This window comes from Podarcis erhardii (genome assembly GCF_964252035.2).
Source record: "Podarcis erhardii genome assembly, chromosome: 9".
Taxonomy (NCBI): domain Eukaryota; kingdom Metazoa; phylum Chordata; class Lepidosauria; order Squamata; family Lacertidae; genus Podarcis; species Podarcis erhardii.
The window spans coordinates 67,755,862-67,779,546 of record NC_138512.1 but is presented as its reverse complement, the minus strand read 5'-3'; the positions used below and the strand labels follow the sequence as shown (position 1 = coordinate 67,779,546).

The 23,685-nt window shown below is 46.1% G+C and overlaps 1 protein-coding gene across 1 annotated transcript in view; it reads right to left on the bottom strand.

Annotated features, from left to right (window-relative positions):
• RASGEF1B (RasGEF domain family member 1B) overlaps nt 1–22,813 on the bottom strand; it is a 266,494-nt gene extending 243,681 nt beyond the window's left edge. The window contains exon 1 of the mRNA XM_081876963.1: nt 22,695–22,813. Within this exon, the coding sequence (XP_081733089.1) occupies nt 22,695–22,763 (69 nt within the window). The 5' untranslated portion in view covers nt 22,764–22,813. The remainder of the gene's footprint in view (nt 1–22,694) is intronic.
• Between the last annotated feature and the right edge of the window lie 872 nt (nt 22,814–23,685).

The following is a 23,685-nucleotide window of genomic DNA, read 5'->3' as shown; positions in this document are numbered from 1 at the left end:
AGATAGCCTCTGCTCTCCACACAATTAGGCTGTGCATGGAGGCAACTGTGTTATGGAACAAAATATCAGCCCTATCAGAATCTGCAAAGTGCTTTAAAGCTGAAAACCCACCAGATGCACAACCCATCATTACAATAACAAAGCTTTCTCATTTCATTTTTTTTAAAAAAAGGCTTTTCTGTACATTTATACAGAAGGCAGCCGAGTGAACCAGGGGGGGTTGTATTGAACATAATGTTGCAGCTAAAGATCTAATTATTCACCCCCTCGTTCTTCTCTGTCAAGTCTGCGGCACTTTCAAAATAAAAAAGAAACAGAAAAGAATAAGAAAGGAAACAGCTTTAGTGCTAATTCCCTTTCACTTGTCTCTTTCAACACATGGTACAAACTTGGATCTTCTCCTAACTGGTTTCGCTTTTGAATGGATCTTGCCAACATTTGAGGAATTGCTATTACAAAACTAAAGCTTGCTATCTGAACACCAACATCTGCCCTGCTGATTAAATAGACTCCCAACCAATTAATCAACTAAAGGTATAGTTGATTAATCTACTGCAATAGTCACCAACACAGTGCCCGTGGGCACCACTGGGCCCTACAGTACCTCCTATGACACCTGCAAAAGATTTCAGTAAATACCCATTACAGTGTTTTGGCTACACCTCCATGGTAGCCATTTTATGACTGGCACCCACAACACTTTCTCAAAATTATAGCTGTGTCAACTGGCCCCAAAGGGAGGGCAGCCCCCCAATCTACTACTTAAAGTTTGCTGCCTTAGAGCATGGGGTGTCTTGGGTAATGTATGATAGAGAGCTGCCTTTTACTGAGACAGACTACTGCACCATCTAGCTCAGTACAGTGGTTCCTCAGGTTACAGACGCTTCAGGTTACAGACTCCGCTAACCCAGAAATATCACCTCGGGTTAAGAACTTTGCTTCAGGATGAGAACAGAAATCGTGCTCCGGCGGCGCGGCGGCAGCAGGAGCCCCCATTAGCTAAAGTGGTGCTTCAGGTTAAGAACAGTTTCAGGTTAAGAACGGACCTCCGGAACGAATTAAGTACTTAACCCGAGGTACCACTGTATATAAAGGGAAGCTTTCCATTCCCAGAATTCAATGTCCTCCTTGTCATGAGACAAAGGTTCTTGAGAGCAGAGGCAGTAAGGCCTACAGGTTCTTAACCCGAGGTACCACTGTACACCTGAAAGCAGTTCCTGAAATTGCCGAGTGAACCAAACATGAATTCAGAAGATTTGGCTGTGGAACTTTGAAAAATCTTAACCCGAGATACCAATGTATTGTTTACACTGACTGCCAGCGGCTCTCCAGGATTTCAGACAGGGTTCATTTCCAAGTTCTACCTTGAGACCTTCTGCATGCAAAAGCAGGTCCTCTACTACAGAGCTGCAATCCTTCTGTAAATGATGCAGGTGTAGGACAAAGTGAAGAAGTGTTAGGGCAGGTGTCAGGAACAGGTCAGCAATAGCTCACACAGTGCCAGATAAGTTCAGTGCTTTGGGAGGGTGGCAGGGGTATGCATACCCCTAAACATTTTGTGAAGCTAACGGGAGAAGAAACTAAAAATGTTTAAAACATTAGTTTCTTCTGTAGCACAGTGAATTGTCAGTTCCGTTGCTACCCCGATGGCGGCTTCCTTTCCTTTCCCAGTGTTTCCTGAGTCTCAGGCAGAAGCGGGCGTTTAATGTGTGAAGGAGTGTGGAATGTGGATGTGTAGTGTTTTACTGATGAAAGTTTGGCCTCATTGAGGGGCAGTATTTATTTTTCCCGATTTGAACTACAAAATGGTGATTTTCTTGAGTCAAAATGAGAGTACCCCTAAACATTTATTTTTTTAGGGAAAAAGCACTGACTCTATTTATTCAAAAAACAAAATGGCTCAGGAGGCCAGGCCTAGTAAGCACAGCAACACTTCCCAGTAGATCTTGCCCCAATGAGGCAGTTGCAAGGACTGAAGGTCCCTGCCTTCCCACAGCCCTCCAAGTCTCCTCCTCCCCTGGTTCCTTCCCAAGCAATCTGAGGCTCCTTCATCTTGTCTGCCTTTGCTCCACTCTTTTCATACCTCTTTGGGTTCTGGGAGACCAGAGGGGAGAGGAGCTGCGTATCGCAGGAAGAGGAGACATCCTAGCTTCCTCACCAACCTGTCTTATGTCTGGCTCTTGGCTCCCCTCCTCTTCAGCCTCCGCTTCTGGTTCTGGACTGCTCTCTGCCACAGAGTCTTCCTGCTCAAAAAACCCTGTTTCCTCTTCAGCTTCTGACACCTCCTCTCCCCAGTCTGCTCCCTCTGACCACTCATCATCATCCCACCACCAATCCCCTGCCTCTGAGCTTTCTTCCCCTGGGGGTTACCTTTGGGGCTCCCCAGTTGGTACCTCCAGCCAGTCCATGACAAGACGCTGCCAAAAGAGAGCAGAAAGGAGGGCTGAGTGGATTTCTTCAACTCTTCACATTTCAGGAAGAGCAAGCTCTACAAGAGCCGTATCTGGGTTGTTGCTCCAGCTCACCACAGGGAACCAAATTGCTCTGTCTGACACTTCAATGCACATTACAAATCAAAAGCCAGGGACTTCCACTCTCCTTCTGGATAAAGCAGGCTAATGTGTGTGCATGTTTTTAAAAATGTATTAAACATTAAGAATCAAAGCAGAGGATTAGAGCTACTGGGAAGTTCACTGTAAGGTCAGGATAACACAGGCTGTCAAGACGGAGCAGCAACAAAAATATTGAAATGCCTCTAATATATGCAGAGAGGGTTTGATGCCAAGAGAGCCATGAAGTTTTTTAGGTTAATGCAACAGAGCGGGAGAACCGGTGCAGATGGTGGTAGGCAGAAGGGGAAGAAGTCAGATCATTCCTTCCAGAAAAGGAAAATTGGCACATCACACCTAGGGCTCTGGGATAGGTTGTGATGCTGTGAAGAAATTGCCGGCCCCCACAAAGAAGAGGGAAATTGACTTGATGAGGAGAGAAAGGGGGATGTTTTCGATCAGGGATAGGCAACCTAAGGCCCGGGGGCCGGATGCGGCCCAATTGCCTTCTCAATCCAGCCTGCGGACGGTCCAGGAATCACCGTGTTTTAACATGAGTAGAATGTTCGCTTTTATTTAAAATGCATCTCTGGGTTATTTGTGGGGCCTGCCTGGTGTTTTTACATGAGTAGAATGTGTCCTTTTATTTAAAATGCATCTCTGGCTTATTTGTGGAGCATAGGAATTTGTTCATTTACAGTGGTGCCCCGCAAGACGAATCCCTCGCAAGACGGAAAACTCGCTAGACGAAAGGGTTTTCCGTTTTGGAGGTGCTTCGCAAAACGAATTTCCTATGGGCTTCCTTCGCAAGACGAAAATTTCTTGTGAGTTCCTGCGGGGTTTCCCCCCCCCCTTTTTCTAAGCCGCTAAGCCGCTTATCTGCTTATCCGCTAAGCCGATAAACCGATAAGCCGCTAAAAGCCACTAAAAGCCTGTAATAGCGCTAATAGCACTAATCCGCTAAGCCGTCAATGGGCTTGCTTCGCAAGACGAAGAAACCGCTAGACGAAGAGACTCACGGAACGGATTAATTTCGTCTTGCGAGGCACCACTGTATTTATTTTTCAAAATATAGTCTGCCCCCCCCCAAGGTCTGAGGGGGGTGGACCGGTCCACAGCTGAAAAAGGTTGCTGACCCCTGCTTTAGATATTCCAGTTGCTGAATCTGCAGTCCTTAGGATAGAATTCCTGGCATCCTTGTCTACAGGAGAGTTCTGGAGCCTACTTTGGTAGGCAATTCTAAGCATGTTTGCAGGGACAACGGCCCCAGCTTCCTTATGGCAGTGGAGGAAAGCCCATAGCTCAGCAGTAGAGCATCTGCGTTGCATGCAGAAAACCCCCTGGCATCTCCATGTTGGCCTGAAATCCTGGAGAGTCACTTGGAGTTGGTGCTACTTTTCCAGAAAAAGAGGTGCCAAAACTCACCATGAACACCTCCCTCGTTCTCTTAGAAAGGCAATGGCGCCCAGCTGAGAACTGAGTTCAGGCTGAGTGGAAAAAAGGCCTGCTTGCAGTCAGTTTGGATTTTTGCTGGTGGTGGCATCTGTCTGTCTCTGGAGACCATGGAAAAGTTCACCTTCAGGGGTGAAGTCAAACTGTTCATGAGTTACAGCACCTGACGTGGCTGTAGAGGCTGATACAAGAGATAAGTCAGTGTAGATAATTCTCAGGTAGATGGACCACTGGTCTGAGAGATTATCCACACTTATATTTTGCCAGAGTGTCTACCTGAACTGAGTTTTGGCTGGGGGAAAAAGCCCTGAATATTTCTATGGCAGTTGTGAAAAAACACAGGCCACAGTGAAGCGTTTTGAAGGCAACTGATTTCATGGAATAGTTGCACAGTTCTTCAGTTCCTCGCCTTGAACTTAACAAGGTTTAACAGTGCTTAACTTTGATGGAATTGTGCCCCCAGTTAAGATCAGGCTGCCAGCTTCCCAAGAGGAGTCAGGAAGAATGGATTGTTTGACTCCAGGTTTCCTGTGGCCAGAAGCTTATTAATTCAGCCTCTCTCTCTTTTTTAATAAAACATCTTGCTAAGCCTCTGAATGCCAGGTGCCCTGGGAGAGGTGCTGCGAAGATTGCAGAGGAATCTGCGTAGCGCTTCTCAGAGAGGCAACCACACAACCTGCCACAATGGCTTGGGCAGCCAAATCTATTCCACCAGCAGCGTGACACTTCATTTCAATAAAACCTTCAGACGCACAAATTCTAGGGTTTGAAAAGCCTGGCAGATTGATGCATCTGAATCGTTTATGGTTACAAAACACCTAGATAAAATCACCTTGTGCAATTTAAAAGCCCCTTAACTCGACTCCTAAAAGCATGCCTTCATTTCCCACAATGCCCTTCACCCAAGCTGCTCACGATGGGGTGCAAATGTAAATCTAAAATGGGATAATCCTCTGATATGTCCCACTTTTCCTTAAGACGTCCCTATTTTCATTGGAGAAATGCTGGCAGGTATTGAGTTATCCAGTACAGTGGTACCTCAGGTTACTTACGCTTCAGGTTACATACGCTTCAGGTTACAGACTCTGCTAACCCAGAAATAGTGCTTCAGGTTAAGAACTTTGCTTCAGGATGAGAACAGAAACTGTGCTCCGGCGGCCCGGCAGCAGCAGGAGGCCCCATTAGCTAAAGTGGTGCTTCAGGTTAAGAAGAGTTTCAGGTTAAGTACGGACCTCCAGAACGAATTAAGTACTTAACCCGAGGTACCACTGTATTGAGTAATCCAACCCCCAATTTATTATGTTTTTATATATGATGGAAGCCACCCAGAGTGGCTGGGGCAACCCAGTCAAATGGGCAAGGTATATATAGTAAAATTATTACTGTTGTTGTTGCTTAATGGGAAGTACCTATTTTCATTGGAGAATGTTGGAGGGTAGGCAATACACAGACATTCCCATTTTCAGTATGAATTAAACTAGTTATACTTAACAGCTGGAAAGCAATGCTCCAAGAGGTTTTCCATTTCTTCTGTGCTTTCCAGGCATGGATGCAACCAGGCATGGTTTTGCCTTTGCACCACCATTTATTCTGGGAAAACCTGCTCTTTACTGCTGAATCAGAGAAATCCACAACTTGATTTACATTTGCTCCGATTCAGCAGTAAAGAGGGTTTTTTTCCTGGCGGGGGGGGGGAGCAGCAGGGCAAGCAAACATGTGGATGAGCCCTTAAAAACTTTCGAGAAGCATTTATTTTATAAAAACCTATCTAATGATGCCAACTTTGAAAAGAGTAAGAGTAAAAAAGCAGACTGAAATGCAGTGTTGCGTCTTATTAAAACTGGCACAGAGAATCGGGGTTTTTTTTGTCGACTTTGATTCCATTTTTTAATAATACATGGCAGCCTTGCACTGAGCCATCAAAACACAACCAACTTCTGAGTTCTATCAAGATCTCTCTTCCAGTGCTGATTGCGGAGCCATTTATTAACATTTCAGTCCTTTGTCAGGTCTTGTCCTTTAATATACCAAGCTATCAACTTGTCCAGTCAGATAGGAAAGAGAGACTTAAAAACAATTCAGGTTCAATATCGGGCAGCATTTCAAAGTCTGGATGCAATTTATTTCCTGCACGGATGTCCCGACCAATTCCTCCTGCCCTTTTCCCTTGACCTGCAATGTGCTTCCCTCCCATCTCATTTATCGAAGATTGTGACAGTATTTCATTTCCAACCATGGGTGAAAAGCAAAAAAAAAAAAGTCTGCCAGCGGCCGTTGCGCCAATTATGTCTCTATCTCCTTTCCAAGAACCTCCAGGTTATGTTATCAAAATTTATCAGGAGCAGATTTATAGGAGATATTTTCTTTCCCCCACTCCCCCCCCCCCCGCTGTCACTGAATCAACTTGACATCCAGTCTTGTCTCAGAGCCTGGCATGCTGTTAGCACGAAAGTGAGGGGGGGGTAGGGACAGTGAGCTGAAGAACGCCATGTAGAACATCTCAATACATTGCGAGACACCCAAAATCTTGTCCAGCTGCAATGGATGGATGTGCCTGAACTAAACACATTGCGGAGCCCTGCACACTTTAATGATATTCCCTAGCTGGGATGGATGGATGAAGAGATGAGTTTATGTGGGGTGTAAAGGGACCCCTGACCATTAAGTCCAGTCGCGGACGACTCTGGGGTTAAAACAAAATAAAAAGATTCCTTCCAGTAGCACCTTAAAGACCAACCAAGTTAGTTCTAGGTATGAGCTTTCGTGTGCATGCACACTTCTTCAGATACACTGACTCTGGGGTTGTGGCGCTCAACAGCTTCCAGGTCATGTGGCCAGCATGACTAAGCCGCTTCTGGCAAACCAGAGCAGTGCATGGAAACACTGTTTACCTTCCCGCCGGAGCAGTACCTATTTATCTACTTGCACTTTGACCTGCTTTGAACTGCTAGGCTAGGCTCTGTGGTTTTTAGACCACAGCGCCACCGTGTATGTTTATAGAAATTTCTGACTTCATGTGCCCTGGAACGTAGCCTGCTGTGCAGAGGTAGGAGTCACACTGTTCCACTCCTTTTAATAATAATAATAAATAATAATATTTTTTTATTTATACCCCGCCCTTCCTGGTTCAAAAACCAGGCTCAGGGTGGCTAACAACAAATTTTAAACACTTTAATAGCAGCATAAAATACAGTATAAAAACATGAATAACAATAAAAATCAAAAATCAATTAGATAATCCCCAGGGCTAGCTGGTTGAATTGGTCCTACTTGGCCAGCAAGGAGGCCAGGGGAGAATTAGCTGTGGGGACTCAGAGCGGGTGAGCAGGTTTTGCCTCTATACACAGCCACAACTGGCATGTGGATCTTGGAAAGTTGTTCACAACGTCTGGATTGGAAAAGATGCTCCTCAGCCCCTCATTAAGGGCTTTAACCCCTTTCGGCATGATCCTCTGCTGGCTTGCATAAGAAATCTTAAGAATCTCCCTACAACGTCCCTCCTCTCTGCTTATGACCTGCCTGGCTTCATTCTGCTCAAATTTAAGAGCTATGGTAGCATTTATATGGAAAACATGCCTCAGCATTCTTCACAGGCATTACCAAAGTATTCACACAAAGTATTCCCTTTGGATCCTGCCAACCTAGCAGTTCAAAAGCACGTCAAAGTGCAAGTACGGTAGATAAATAGGTACCGCTCCGGCGGGAAGGTAAATGGTGTTTCCGTGCGCTGCTCTGGTTTGCCAGAAGCGGCTTAGTCATGCTGGCCACATGACCTGGAAACTGTACGCCGGCTCCCTCAGCCAGTAAAGCGAGATGAGCGCCGCAACCCCAGAGTCGGTCACAACTGGACCTAATGGTCAGGGGTCACTTTATCTTTACCTATCCCCTTTTGAGGATCGGTGGCTGAGGGGTAGCCACTTGCTAAGCCCATCCTTCAAGATCATGACTTCCCGGCTCACCACTCACACTCTCTGAGCTGCGTTGCTTCCACCAGATTTCATTTCAAGGGGAGGGGTTTGGCAAAATTAGGAAGCCCAGAGCTCATGACACTCCGTGTTTTATTCATAACATTTGTGTGCCTGTACTTATCAAACATTGCTGGAATAAACAGGCATTAATTAAATAGCCAAAGAGCTCACAAACTGAGCAAACATCAATTAAAGGATTCCATCAAAAGCCTAATTAGAGAGCTCATTAAAAAAAATTCCATCCCCTAAAGGAACTCCACCCTCAAACAAATTCCTACACAAATAAGCAAGAACTTGCTGCAATTGTGTCTAGACTATGCTCAGTTGTGTCATACTGAGAACAGGATCATCATTTTAATAGCAATTGGGGGAAAGATGTATGAGTGGCTCTAAAAGTACGACCATGGGCAAAATCTACAAGTCCCACTTCACCATTTAAGGACATGAGAATTACTTCCCTTTACCTCCAACCAATGGGATGCGGGTGGCGCTGTGGGTTAAACCACTGTGCCGCTTGGGCTTGCCGATCAAAAGGTTGGCAGTTCGAATCCCTGCAACAGGGTGAGCTCCTGTTGTTCGGTCCCAGCTCCTGCCAACCTAGCAGTTTGAAAGCACACAGTGCAAGTAGATAAATAGGTACCACTCCGACGGGAAGGTAAATGGTGTTTCCATGTGCTGCTCTGGTTTCACCAGAAGCAGTTTAGTCATGCTGGCCACATGACCCAGAAAAACTGTCTGCGGAAGCAGGCAAACACTGGCTCTCTCGGCCTGTAAAGCGAGATGAGTGCCGCAACCCCAGAGTCATTCGTGACTGGACTTAATTGTCAGGGGTCCCTTTACCTTTACCTCCAACCAAGGTGCATACACCACAAACATTTAATGCAAGGGTTCCCAAGCTGTGGACCACAAGTGGTCTGCAAGATTCAATCAGGTGTTCTGTGAATTTGCAGCTAAAGATGGGAGACAACACATCCATTGCATCCAATATTGATATTGATTATTAATTGTATTTTTATGGCTTCTTTCATTTCTTATGTACTGCGTTTTATTGTATTGCAATTTGACCTCCATGGAATTCATACCATGATACAACAAATACAGTATATGAGAAATAAAAGAAGCAATAAAAATACAATTGAAAATCATGCAGCATCTAGCAATGCAAACTACAATTGCTACAATAGGCTGAAAATATATTAAGTGGTCCACCTTCAGCAGTTTTGAAGTGGTCTGGGGGGAGATTTAAAACACTTTCCCCCTCCTTCACCCAAAGAATCCAGGGAATGGCAATTTGTCAAGCATTGTGGGAACTGTAGCTCTGAGAGGGGAAAACTACAGTTCCCAGAATTTGGGGTGGTGCTATTTAAATGTATGGTGTATATACTGCCTGAATGTTCCAGAAATGTCACAGTGTAGATAGCCAGCACCTCCCCAGCATTGGATATTCAGAGATAAACTATCTTTGACTGCCGAGTTTCCATTTTGCACTATTATGGTCAATAGCCTGTGACACATCATTTGCTACTTTTAAAGACAATGTTAAAGCCATCTAACCAAGTGGCCAGTATCAGATTTTGTGTCCATGAACTCCTTATGTTATATCTGTATTAGAGGGGAACTACTTCCATTTGTTTCTCCTTAATCTACTTCCATTGGATTTAACTGGATGAACTCATTCAATTTTTTTCCACCTTCTTCATAATTTTATACATCTTTGCTGTGTCTCCCTGCACACACACACAAAAACAAACAATTTATCATATTTCATGTGGCAAAGGAACAGAACTTGTGGTTTTGGTTTGAAGGCTGTTGTGCACAGGAGGGCCAAAAATTCACAGGAAGGTTAAAAGTACATGGGGATGTTTTGTTCAGGATGATGGTCACAGGAAGGTCAAAAGTTTAGGCGCAGAGGTTTTGCTCAAGTTTTTTCATAGGTGTTGTGGGGGGTTTTGCAATTAAGGGGAAACAGAAACTTATCAAAGTCTCTCCTCCTGATTCACTGAAGGTGGAGAAGAAGTCAAAATATTGTACAGTGGTACCTCAGGTTAAGTACTTAATTCGTTCCGGAGGTCCGTACTTAACCTGAAACTGTTCTTAACCTGAAGCACCACTTTAGCTAATGGGGCCTCCTGCTGTCGCCGTGCCTCCGGAGCACGATTTCTGTTCTCATCCTGAAGCAAAGTTCTTAACCTGAAGCACTATTTCTGGGTTAGCGGAGTCTGTAACCTGAAATGTATGTAACCCGAGGTACTACTGTACATACATCAATATGTTGCTGTTTAGTCGTTTAGTCGTGTCCGACTCTTTGTGACCCCATGGACCAGAGCACACCAGGCACTTCTGCCTTCCACTACCTCCCACAGTTTGGTCAAACTCATGCTGGTAGCTTCAAGAACACTGTCCAGCCATCTCGTCCTCTGTCGTCCCCTTCTCCTTGTGTCCTCAATCTTTCCCAACATCAGGGTCTTTTCCAGGGAGTCTTCTCTTCTCATGAGGTGGCCAAAGTATTGGAGCCTCAGCTTCAGGATCTGTCCTTCCAGTGAGAACTCAGGGCTGATTTCCTTAAGAATGGAGAGGTTTGATCTTCTTGCAGTCCATGGGACTCTCAAGAGTCTCCTCCAGCACCATAATTCAAAAGCATCAACTCTTCGGCGATCAGCCTTCTTTATAGTCCAGCTTTCACTTCCATACATCACTACTGGGAAAACCATAGCTTTTACTATACGGACCTTGGATAAGCCAAAAGGTTGTGGGGTCAGAAGCTTGAAAAGTTGGAGGTGAAGAATTGCAAGAAATAAAAAGAGATGGAACACTTTAAGAGATCCAAAACACTGGAAAGTGCCAGAGTGCACAGGAAGTAACCAGGAGAGGGCAAGGAAGAGACCAAGAAGCTGAACTAAGGGATGTAAATTGATAAGCACTGCCTTGGTTAAGGAAACAGTGCAGCGGAGGTATAGCTGTTTTGATTTTGTTCTAATAGGTAACCACTCAAACTCACCTACCCTCTGAAGGTTAAACCAAACATCAGCAGTCATTTTCACTCTGCCTGCCCTGAAACTTAGAAATATCACCGGACTGAATACTGATCCCAAATCGAACAATTGCAGCACCACGGACAGCAACCTGTTCTACACTAAAAGCAAGGGCAAGATAAATGAGATTTTTCATTTACCGGTTCATGTGTCCATTGCTTCCTGTTGAATGTCGTATCCTAAGAAGAGGCAAATCTATTCTTCCTCTGGGGCACCCCTATGAAAGAATATAGTCTGAAGAGGGGAGCGGGACTGCTACCGATATTCTAGTAGGGCTGTTTGTGCTTGGAACTTGCTGTAAGTCATTTAAAAAAAACAAACCAGTTATTCCAAAAAGCAACCTATAAATGATTAAACAATTAAGATTAAGAGATTATGTTCTTCAAGTCCCTTTTAGCTGATTCAAGTGAAAAATTGACATCATAAAAAATCTAACGGGCAGAGGGGCAGAGTGAATTGGTGAGTGGTGGGCTTGTAGTTTGTTTTTTCTTCTGGATGTTGAAAGCTGGGCTCAGCACAAATGTCAAGAAGAGGATGTTAATGAAGATAGAGAATTCTCCAGCAACCCAGAAATTAGATTCAGCAGATTATCTTTCTGGGCCTGAACCGTACTTCTCCTCTCCTTTTCAAGGAGCGGAATCCACACATGCTAAGATGCGGAAACAACACACCCCAAATACACATTTTCTTCGGCTTTCAAGGGGTGGAGGGAATGTGGTTTGATTATGCATGTACATTAGCGCAGGCATCCCCAACCTTTGGCCCTCCAGATGTTTTGGCCTACAACTCCCATGATCCCCAGCTAACAGGACCAGTGGTCAGGGATGATGGGAATTGTAGTCCAAAACATCTGGAGGGCCAAAGGTTGGGGATGCCTGCATTAGAGACTTGCATCCAGTTGAAATGTGAGAGAGGGACTTGCAGCATATGCATCTTTACTCAGAAGTCCCAGCTTACTCTCTGGAAAGTGTGCATCGAATTAGAGCCTTAAACTGAGTTTTTGCATCTTTGTGATGTCCTGCTGTTTAAGTTACAGGGAACCAGGCAGAGGGCCTTCTCGGTGGTGGCACCCGCCCTGTGGAACGCCCTCCCACCAGATGTCAAAGAGAACAACAACTACCAGACTTTTAGAAGACATCTGAAGGCAGCCCTGTTTAGGGAAGTTTTTAATGTTTGATGCATTACTGTGTTTTGATATTTTGTTGGGGGCTGCCAGGAGTGGCTGGGGAGGCCCAGCCAAATGGGATTATTTCCATCCTCATCTCTGTATTGCTTCTGCTGTTTTCAAATGTGGGAGAGACACCCTCTTCAAGCAGGAAAGCCTAGATCAGCAATGAGGAACCTGTTGATGGACCACAGAGACCAACAGGGGTGCCAACTTGAACAAAATATTGGGGGGCAGGTAAGCCCCACCGTGCATAATCAATCACATGACATGGTACATGCATGCCATTTGAATGGCAACTCTTGGGGGCGCCCTCTCAAATATTTTATTGGGGAGGGGGCAAAGACCCCTCGGCCCCTAGGAGTTGGACCCTATGAAGGCCATTACCTGACCATACTGTATGGGGCTGATGAGAGTTCAACAGCATATTCCCCATCCTGTGCCTGGATGCAAACTCGGAGCAGGTCCTGGAAGAAGTTATGGGGGCATGGCTGACTCCCTGCACACAAGCACTTCCAGCGGTGAGGTTCTGTTGCAGATCCCACTTATTAATGTTACTGGAGTGGGGCTAGGGAACTTTGGCCCTCCTGATATTACTGGACTTCCACTAGCCCCAGCCATCATGGCCAAGGCTGATGGGAGTTGTAATCCAACAACATCCCCCACCCCTGTACTAAAGGAATACAGTGGTACCTTGGTTCTCAAGCTTAATCCGTTCCAGAAGTCCGTTCCAAAACCAAAGCGTTCCAAAACCAAGGCGCGCTTTCCCATAGAAAGTAATGCAAAATGGATTAATCCGTTCCAGACTTTTAAAAACAACCCCTAAAACAGCAATTGAACATGAATTTTACTATCTAACAAGACCACTGATCCATAAAATGAAAGCAATAAACAGTGTACTGCAGTCGCACAATCAATCAGTAGCTGAACTGGGTTCCACACAGTCACAAAAATGAAAAAAAGAGCCACAAGGATGCAAAATAAATAGCAAAAACAGACAGACCTCAGCGTAACACACAAAACAAAAGCGTAACACTCAAAACGGAAGTGTGGCACTCAAAACAGAAGCATAACACTCAAAACGGAGCATGTTTGGCTTCCGAAAAACATTCGCAAACCAGAACACTTACTTCCAGGTTTGCAGTGTTCGGGTTCCTAGTTGTCTGAGTACCAAGGCGTTTGAGAACCAAGGTACCACTGTAGTCTGACGCTAAGCAAAGATGACTCTGAGAAATTTGGAGAAGTACGCAATCTGCTCAAAGCCCCTTTGAGAAGAAGTGAGGTAGAAGTATAATGAGGAAAGAAACTTCACCTTTCTCTCTCGAATAAACAACATGTGGACTTCGCAAGCTAAATATGATACCGGAGTCAAAAGTAACTACATTACCATGGGACTCCCCACTCATCTGCCTTGGTACCCAGGATTTCTTGATGCAGGATGCAAAAGACTGAACCTGCACTTTGACATGCAAGCCATATGCTCTGCTATAGAGGCAAAGCTCTCTCTGTTCCTGCCTGTCACTTCAGGGATCTTTTCGAGGCTGATCTATCTAGCCTCAGGGCTTGTTATTAATATTGTCATCTAAACCCCCCTCCCCCAGAGGAAAGAAGTGTTTCGTCTCCACAGGGGTTCACAGTGCAATGCTTCATCTTAAGAACACCAGCAAACAATGATCATTTCACTCTTTTTTCTCTCTCCCCACCAAGCCTCCTTTCAAAGGCAATGTTAACCGAGGGAGGCTTGCTCAGGAATAAGTTGCAAATAAAAAGGCGCAGGATTTCAATGCAAAAGCCTGGGCCAAATGAGAAATTGGTCAGGGGCTTCTGCAGGGCAGCTTGAGCCACTCTTTCAGCGCAAACCTACTATTGCCAAGGTCACCCAGTATCAAACTAGATGCGATGATATCCAGATCTTCAGGTGAATGCAGCTGTTGGCTCAAAGAAAACTTAGATAATTTGCCTTAAGCAAAGCATTTCTTTAAAATAAAAAGGGGAGAAGGGGCAGGGGAACTGGGGTGTGATGCAAAAGATGTGAGGCTCAGGAATGGGGACCTAACTGAGATCCTAGGCTGCATGCACACCACACCTTTAAGCCACCTTCCCACCCCTAAATAATCCTGGGAGTTGTAGTTCGCAACGGGTGCTGGGAATTAATAGCACTCTGCAGGGTGAGTGACAGGATTCTTTGGGAGAAGCCAGGTGTTCTAAATGTCCAGTATGTAGATGGCCTTATTTATTGGAGGTGCCAGGAACCGGACCTGGGGCGTTAGGGCCAAACTACATCTTACACCAAGAAACCCGTGTTTAATTCCTCATTTTTATTTCCCTAAATGTGGAGGTGAGGTCGTTGCAAATTTAATCCTCCAGGTAGTGTGAGCTAGGGACATACAGTGGTACCTCGGGTTAAGAACTTAATTCGTTCTGGAGGTCCGTTCTTAACCTGAAACTGTTCTTAACCTGAGGTACCACTTTAGCTAATGGGGCCTCCCGCTGCTGCTGCACCGCCGGAGGCCGATTTCTGTTCTCATCCTGAAGCAAAGTTCTTAACCCGAGGTACTATTTCTGGGTTAGCGGAGTCTGTAACCTGAAGCGTCTGTAACCCAAGGTATCACTGTATAAATTTGTTTCCTCTGTTTCTACTTTCCCAATTTAAATTCACCCCGCATCCCTGCTTTTTTGCTCCGTGGTGGGAAAATACAGGTGTGATACACGGGGACCTATATTTTCTCCCCTGCGGACCAAAGTAGAAGCTTGAGTGGGGCAATTTAGATTGGGGAAAACAGCAGGGAGGCAAATAGTTACCCCCCCCCAGCCCTCACGCTGCTTCCCCATTTATACCAGTAGCACACAGGCACACACGCTCTGTTGTATCAAAGTCAGGCTCTCCTGGAGAAACTTCTTGCTGGCCCCTTCTACACTCAAAGCATGTCCTCTGCGGCTGAGCTACAACCCCTCCCCCTACATCCAATCTCAGGGACTAGTTTGTATGCCATGAAGCTTTCCCCAGCCCTTCTTCTCCCTCCTGGAAATCCACGATAGTTTTGCAATGGATATCCCCTGCAAGTGGGATTATTGCTGCTCAGCTATTTCCACTGGCTGCCTATATTTACAGTGAGATTAATGAATCCTTTATTAAAGCCCCTGCTATTGAGATTGAACTTTATTCACGGCAAACTGGGCGGCGTGTAAAGCTATGCATAGTTTTAATTAGTCCATTTCCCTCAGAGGCCTTTGGCTCGAGGTTCGGGGAAGGAATCTGAGTGGCTGTCAATAAATTAAACTATTACATGAATGCAGCAATAGTCCCTTCTCTTTATTCACTGCTGAAAGCTCTATATATAGGACACCTAGAAACCCAAAGTGATTCATCAAAGAGTCCATTATTCTGCAAGAGCTTAGGCTTTTCTGCTTCTCAGTGGGATTCCTGTTTCTTTGAGGGCTGCGTTCAAGGCATAAATTCAACAGATGAAGACGGGTTCCAGGCCCCTGAAAAACAGAATATATCTCCCATTCCTAAGCACCCATAAGCCCTAAGCCCCTCTGTGTGCCTATTGGGTTTCCCAACAGGAGATTAGGGGAATCTGCCAGTATACTGGTGACCATTGAAGGACTTTCTCCATCTACAGCAGCCATGGGGAACCCTGTGACTCTCCAGAGGTTGCTGGACTCCAAAAGGGCTGTCTTTGGTGTTTCAAATTTTGTGCTAGGCCAAAATTCAGCACACCACCCTGCCTCTCATCTTCGGTTCTGCTCAATTCACTATGTCATAGTTGCATAGCCCTGTGGCTCCCACTAGCAGTGGCGTAGCGTGGGGGTGCAGGGGGGGCCAGCCGCACCGGGCGCAACATCAGGGGGGGCATGCTCACTGCCTCCGGAGTCGCCGAAGAGCCTCGGGCGCAGGCTGTAGCAGAGCCCCATGTCTCACGGAACTGAAGAGCTGTGCGCGCGTCCGGGCTGAAGGCGTCCGGCAGGCAGCGGCTCTCAGCACTCACCGCGGTCCCCGCGCGTCAGGGCCATGGAGGGCGCGCCAAGCAGCCCCTCCTCACAGCGCCGCTGCTGCTGCAGCGGCTGGGCCATGTTGCATTTTCCTCACCTCTCTGCCCTCCTCCTCCTCTGGGCAAGCGGCGTCGTTTGGGCGGCAGCGCCAGCGGCAACTCGCCTCAGATCACCTGACATGGACCCGCCGCCACCGCCGTGGCTACCTTACCGTAAATACCCCAGCCCAGGCAGCAGCAAGAAGAAGCTGGCAGCGGTGGCAGGTTAGGGTTTAGGGGTGCAAATTACTTGCCTTGCCCCGGGTTTGGGGGAGCAAATTACTTGCCTTGCCCTGGGTGCTGACAACCCACGCTACGCCGCTGCCCACTAGGCTCGGCGCCCAGTGCGGCAGAACTGGTCACACTGCCCTAAATCGACCTCTGACTCCAACTATAATTATATGATTCTAATATCCTATGAAACACCCGTTACTCAAGCTTTAGTTTCAGGTTGAGATCCTAGGCAACATCATGCCAAAGGCTTCCCCTTTCTCCAAAACTGGAGGCATCATCCCTGGTTAGTTTATTTATTTGCATATATTTATGAAAACATTGGGATGTGGGTGGCGCTGTAGGTTAAACCACAGAGCCTAGGACTTGCCAATCAGAAGGTTGGCGGTTCGAATCCCCGCGACAGGGTGAGCTCCCGTTGCTCGGTCCCTGTTCCTGCCAACCTAGCAGTTTGAAAGCACGTCAAAGTGCAAGTAGATAAATAGGTACCACTCCAGAGAGAAGGTAAACGGTGTTTCCATGCACTGCTCTGGTTCACCAGAAGCGGCTTAGTCATGCTGGCCACATGACCCAGAAGCTGTAAGCCGGCTCCCTCGGCCAATAAAGCGAGATGAGCGCCACAACCCCAGAGTCGGTCACGACTGGACCTAATGGTCAGGGGTCCCTTTATTAAAACATTTATTGGCAGTTCTTCAACCACCACTCAGAGAGCATCTTACAAAAGAGGGAAAGAAATAAAAACACAATAAGACGTAACAGGCAAATTTGTTAACAAGTCCTGCATAAATGAACACACATCAAATGGCGTAGGGCAGTGATGGCCAAACTTGGCCCTCCAGCTGTTTTGGGACTACAATTCCCATCATCCCTGACTACTGGTCCTGTTAGCTAGGGATGATGGGAGTTTGTAGTCCCAAAACAGCTGGAGGGCCAAGTTTGGCCATCGCTGGTAGACAAATGAAAATAAAACCACCGTCTTTTTTCTCTCTTAAAAGTGAAAACAGACGATGTCAGGCAAACCTTTCTGGGGACAGACTTCCATGAAAAGGTGCTATGACTGAAAATACCCATCTCTATTCACAATGGCTACACAGACACCATAAATTTAAAACACATATGATCCCACCCACCCCTCGAAATCCTGGGAGCTATAGTTCACTTTTCACAGGGCTATAATTCCCAACACCCTCAAACTACAGTTCTCAAGATTCTTGGGAGGTGCTTTAAATGTTCCTTGAATTTCTACCACCCACTTTACTTTACATGTTGAATGAAGTAGGGATATGTGATTCAGGATTCCTGGGTCCTAAGCTTTTAAAGCCAACACTTGGCATTGTGCTTGAAAATGAACACACACACCAGCTCAGTCTTCCTCTCGGACATCAGAGTCACAAGACTACATATCTCAAACCTGCTGGAAATGTAAAGAAAAAGATGGTACATTTTATCATATGTGGTGAGAATGCAAAAGGGTTAGAAATTGGGAATTGGGAAATGATATATAATGAATTGAAAAAAAATGTTTACAAAGACTTTTGTTAAGAAGCCAGAAGCATTCCTCCTAGGAATTTTAGATCGAGATTTAAAAAAAAAAGAAAATTGGAATTTTTTTATGTATTCAACAACAGCGGCAAGAATTATATTAGCACAAGCTTGGAAGACAGAAGAAATACCAATGAAAGAACAATGGCAAGGGAAACTAATGGAATATGCAGAACTGGCAAAATTAAGAGATAAAATACATGAAAAGGATAACAAAGACTTTAAAAGAGAATGGGAACCATTTACAACATATATGAAGAAACAACATAATGGGACTCACTGGCAGGGTTTGAATAAACAAACACAATGGTATATAACAAAAAGTAAGATTATATGTATTGGGGAAAATTGGGGAAACAACACGCAGGGTGAGTAATGTGGAAATAAAACAAAATGGGAATATGAGGGAGGTCTGAGGAGGAGGGGGGAAATATGGAAAATTGTTAGAGAAATATTGTTAGAGAATGTATACATGGGAAAACCAATAAAAATATTTTAAAATAAATAAATTTGCAGCACTGGGTGGGGGGGGGGAACCCTACATGGTCTGGTGAATCTAAAGATACATTTGAAACATCAAATACGCATGCAGAGAAACTAAAGGCCTCTTTCATCCAACACACAAAAGCAATTCCAGACGAAGAAAATATCAAATGGAATTAGAAGCGCTTGCTAATTCACCCTCTGTTCTTCCCCGAGTACCAAATGCTTCCCGACACTCAACTTGATGATGCTGAAGCCTTTTGTGCTGTCAGATGTAGGCGCTGCCAGAGGAGCCAGCTAATTTTAGATGACCCCAAGAGCTGGTTGGCTGGGCCTGGGCCTTTTGATGGGAATTTTGGGCAGCAGCAAATTGCTCTCGTGGATCTGAAGTGTGCATGGCACGGGATCCCAAAACGTTGCACGGAATATATCTTGAAGTGAAATAACAATACCGTATTTTTTGCACCATAACACTCACTTTTTTCCTCCTAGAATGGAGGGAATTGTCTGTGCGTGTTATGGAGAGAATGCCTGTGGGTGGCGGGGGGGGATCTGCTGCAGTCGTGAGCAGAGGATCCATGGTTCCCCTTCCTTCCCTCCTCCGTGGTTACAAAGCATGGATCCACGTGGCTCCTTAGGATTTTTGCATTGGGCTACTCCAAACTCACTGTCAGATCACATGTCTGTGGCCACAGCATGAACCACAAAAATCATATATCCACTATTTCGTTTAGAATATTTTTTTTCTTGTTTTCCTCCTCTAAAAACTACGTGCGTGTTATGGTCTGGTGCGTGTTATAGAGCGAAAAATACGGTAATTTAAAAATGTCCTCCTACACATGTGTCGAATGAAGAAGCAAAAGCTTGCAGTGCTCAAAGTCCTGTTCTTCAGTAGCTCCTGCCATGGCTTGTGAGGCCATCACAGATAAGGCCCTGCTCCTTGCAGACATTATTCTAACCATCTCAGACTATTGAGTTCAAAGCAGCGTGTCATTCGATGATCACATTGTGGTGGGGAAGAGAAGGGTTCTGATGGGACAAGTTATCCCCAAAGGTCTTCTGGACCAAGGGGCTTTATAAGCAAAAGCCCATTGCTTTGAATTGTGCTCAGAAACTAATCGGGAGCTAGTATAATTCCTTCACCACAGCTGTTTCATGCTCCCATCAAGTCCCTTGCATCTTTAACTGGATAATGGTACACACGCCCAGCTTTCTCCCACAGCTGAGCATCTGAAACTTCTCATGAAAGTGAATTGCAAAGGAGGCAATTATATCCTTGTCAGCTGCAAAAACCAGCCATCACCTGTTGCCATTTTTAAAAAAGTTTTTATTGGGTTTTGAAAAACTAGTTCCCCCAAGTAGATTTCTCCCAGCCACAGACCTAATCATCCCATCAGAGTCTAAAGTCTAGAAGTATATTTTTCTTTCTCTCTTTTAAAGTACAAATTGCTTCCTCCAAGGTAGAAGGGGGGGGACCTAAATAGGTGGAGTCTTGCAGGGACTGTACAAGTTGCCATCTGAGCATCTGATGCATGCTCTGTGCTGTCTGCTGAGAGGAGTAAATTTGCTTCTTCTTATGCCCCCTCCTTGCGTATTTGTCAATAAGCACATATTACAAAGGCAGAGACATCACCTTGCCAACAAAGGACCATATAGTTAAAGCTATGGTTTTCCCAGTAGTGATGTACGGAAGTGAGAGCTGGACCACAAAGAAGGCTGATCGCCGAAGAATTGATGCTTTTGAATTATGGTGCTGGAGGAGACTCTTGAGAGTCCCATGGACTGCAAGAAGATCAAACCTCTCCATTCTTAAGGAAATCAGCCCTGAGTGCTCATTAGAAGGACAGATCCTGAAGCTGAGGCTCCAATACTTTGGCCACCTCATGAGAAGAGAAGACGCCCTGGAAAAGACTTTGATGTTGGGAAAGATGGAGGGCACAAGGAGAAGGGGACGACAGAGGACGAGATGGTTGGACAGTGTTCTCGAAGCTACCAGCATGAGTTTGACCAAACTGTGGGAGGCAGTGGAAGACAGGACTGCCTGGCATGCTCTGGTCCATGGGGTCACAAAGAGTCGGACACGACTAAACGACTAAACAACAACAACACAAAGGCCCCACAACTCTTCAGAACCCCTTCCTCCAAAAGGAAAATAAACATGGCAGTGCTTGTTAATTAGGTCCTTTCTGGGCTTATATTTTGGGTTCTGGGGAGCCTGTGTGGAAGAAGAAGGTCTTATCGTACAAAAACACAGGGTCAACAAAAGAGGGGTGCTTTCTGTAAAGCCATTAACTCAAGAGCCTACCAAAGCCTAACTGCACCACAGGTGTGTTTTAGAGCAGCCCAGGTGATCCATCAGTGAAGCCTGCATGAGCTGAGAGCACACCCTAAAACTTCACCCAGAATCCCTTACAGTGGATTCCCAGGTTCCCCGGTGCAGAGAGCTAGAAAATCAGTGGCTAAAGGCTTCTGTCCCAGGAACTCAGCCCAGTGTGTCTTCCAAGAAAACATCCTTAGCACTGGGCTGCTATAATATTCCTCCCTGCCTCCACTTTTGTATTCAAATTTCTGCTGACAAAAAGCTGAGGACAGCACAAAATACACTGGGCTTAATCTTTACTTTTGCCATAAATCGTGCTTATTGCTCGCTGCCTTCCTGTCATTGTTGGCTGCAAGTTGCCTGTGCTGGACTGGCTGGAGGTGGCATGATCCCAAACATGGAGCCAAAACTCCATACTATGGGTGGATTTACTATATATCTGTGTATCTCCTTTCCGCAGGGAGACGTAAGTGGGAGTGGCCTATTTTGATCCTCACCACAACCCAGTGAGGTAGGTTAGCCTGAGAGACACCAGTGGAGCAGGGATAGCTCAGTTGGTAGCACACGAGACTCTTGATCTCAGGGTCATGGGTTTGAGCCCCGTGTTTGGCCAAAGATTCCTGCATTGCAGGGGGTTGGACTAGATGATCGTTGTGGTCCCTTCTTACTCTACAATTCTATGGAACCCGGGGGTTCCTTGCCCATATGCAGCATTATTGGGAGGGAGCACCATAACTCAGTGGCAGAGCATCAGTTCTGGCACCTCCAGATAAGGCTTGGAGAGAGCTTTGACTAAAATCCTGGAGAGACACCACCAATCAGTGGGTCCCCAGATGTTGTTGGACTACAACTCCCATCATCCCTGAGTGCTGGCCTTGCTAGCTAGGGGTGATGGGAGTTGTAGTTCAACAACATCTGGGGACCCACAGCTTGAGAAAGGCTGGTTTAGACAGCACCGAGGAAGATAGACCAGTGGTCCGACTCAGGACAACACAGCTTCCTGTGTTCCTGCGTACGCATATAAATCTACATATTCCAACTTTAGAAGTCGTGCTGTCTAAGCAAGACGGAACCTCGCCAAAAGATGCAAAAACCAGCTTTTAAACTCCTAAATACAATGCCTAGGAGCTGAGCCAAAGTTGGCCAAAGTCATCTCAGGTTCTTATTTGCGAGAATCGTCTTGCATCGCTGATACTTAGAAAGCACACACGAGTCTGCAACCTTTTCCCCCCTCTGTCGTTTTCCAGCTCCGCCACAGTTAAAATACACCACCTTCATTCACATTCTGGACCTTGTGTTCCCCTCTACACACACACACACACACACACACACACACACACACATATGCATTTGAGACTTTACTGGAAGTCACTTTCTAGTTCAAGTGCAATTTCCTTTGGGGAATCAACAGAGGATGCAGACTTTACACCGAAAACCTCTTCCTAGACTAACAAGTGCCCTGGCTCCTTTCTCCGCCCGCCAGCCCCCCCCCCCCCGCCATCACAGCAGGATGATTTCAATCCTCCAGAGAAGCAGGCGGGAAATATCCCTGCTTGGGGGAAAGCTACAGATATCCCCAGCATGTGCTGCGGATGTCAAGAGGGTGCAATTAAACTCCAGTCAACTGTCAGCTAACGCACTGATGTGTCAAGTGGAAGTCAGTTCTGCTTTTGCGTTGGAGAACCACAGGTGGGTCCATCTCCTCCACAACCACCACCACCCTTCTTTTTACCCCACTCAGAAGTCAGGCTGGCTAGCACTTGGAGGGGTGGGGGTGGCTGTGATGACCGAGGAGCCCCGATTTGGCCAAAGGACCATTGAGGCATTTTGAAGAAGCAAGCAAGCACAAATGCAACAAGGATATCATCAGATTTTTTTTAGCTTGCACTTGCACCCTGCAAAACCCCCTGGCGCTTACCTCGAACATGGGGGAGTGTCCCTTGCCCGGCAATGTGCAGCCCAGAAGCGCCGCGAGAAACTTTGCCATATACAAGCAGAGAGGAAGGGTTTTCGCCCAGAGATCTTGTTGACACAGGTAGAATATCCTTTGAAGGCGTAGCAGCAGCGGCGGCGGCAGCTGCAGAGAAAGAGAGGTGTTTCCTTAGAGCCAAGCCCTGGCCATTGCTTCCAGAAGAGAGAGGGTCTTGTTTATCCAAGCTCTTCCTGGCCCACCATTGTGCCAAGGAGATGGTGCGATGGTGCGGAGGGTCCCCTCCTGACTCGCCCAGGTCTGAAGCGGCCTGAATTTGCGAGAGGTAAGGCAGGAATTGGACAGATCCGCGGCAAAAGAGGGGACCAGCGCTGTGCGATGCTTGCTTCCAGCCTTTCCCAGCAAATGTCACTATTACTACAGTGAAAAGGGGGAAGGGCCCCGCAAGGGGGAGGCAAGAGGGACAACGGTTGCAGCGCATGAAACGGCTGGGAGGGGGAAGGAAAAAGGCATCGCCTTCTGCATCACTGGGTGGTTTTAGAGGAAAGGGGGAGCGCAGGATCGGAGCTGCGCCAAACTGTCTGTTCGCAACAAGAGCCAAAAAGGGGTCAGGAGGCTAGCAAAGGAACCGGTTTCAGATCTAAAGGTGGATCTTTGCGCATCAATTTCCAGGCTGGCTAGGGGTGTGCAAGCCAGATCGTTTCTGGTCCCAGAGCAATGTATGTAGATTGGGCACCTCTGCCGCAATTGCACACACATTCAAATTTGTGTTCTCTTTTCCAAGTGGGATGAAGATTCCCTTCCCTCAAAAAAAAAAAAAAAATGTCTGGGGCCAAGCACAAGTAAAATAATAATAATAATAATAATAAAATGTCAGTGGAACTTTTCCCTATAACATTATTGGAAAGGGCTTAATCGGTTGAATTTCTGCCTGCCACACAGCTATTAAGAACCCTGCTGTTCCCCAGCGCCAATGCTA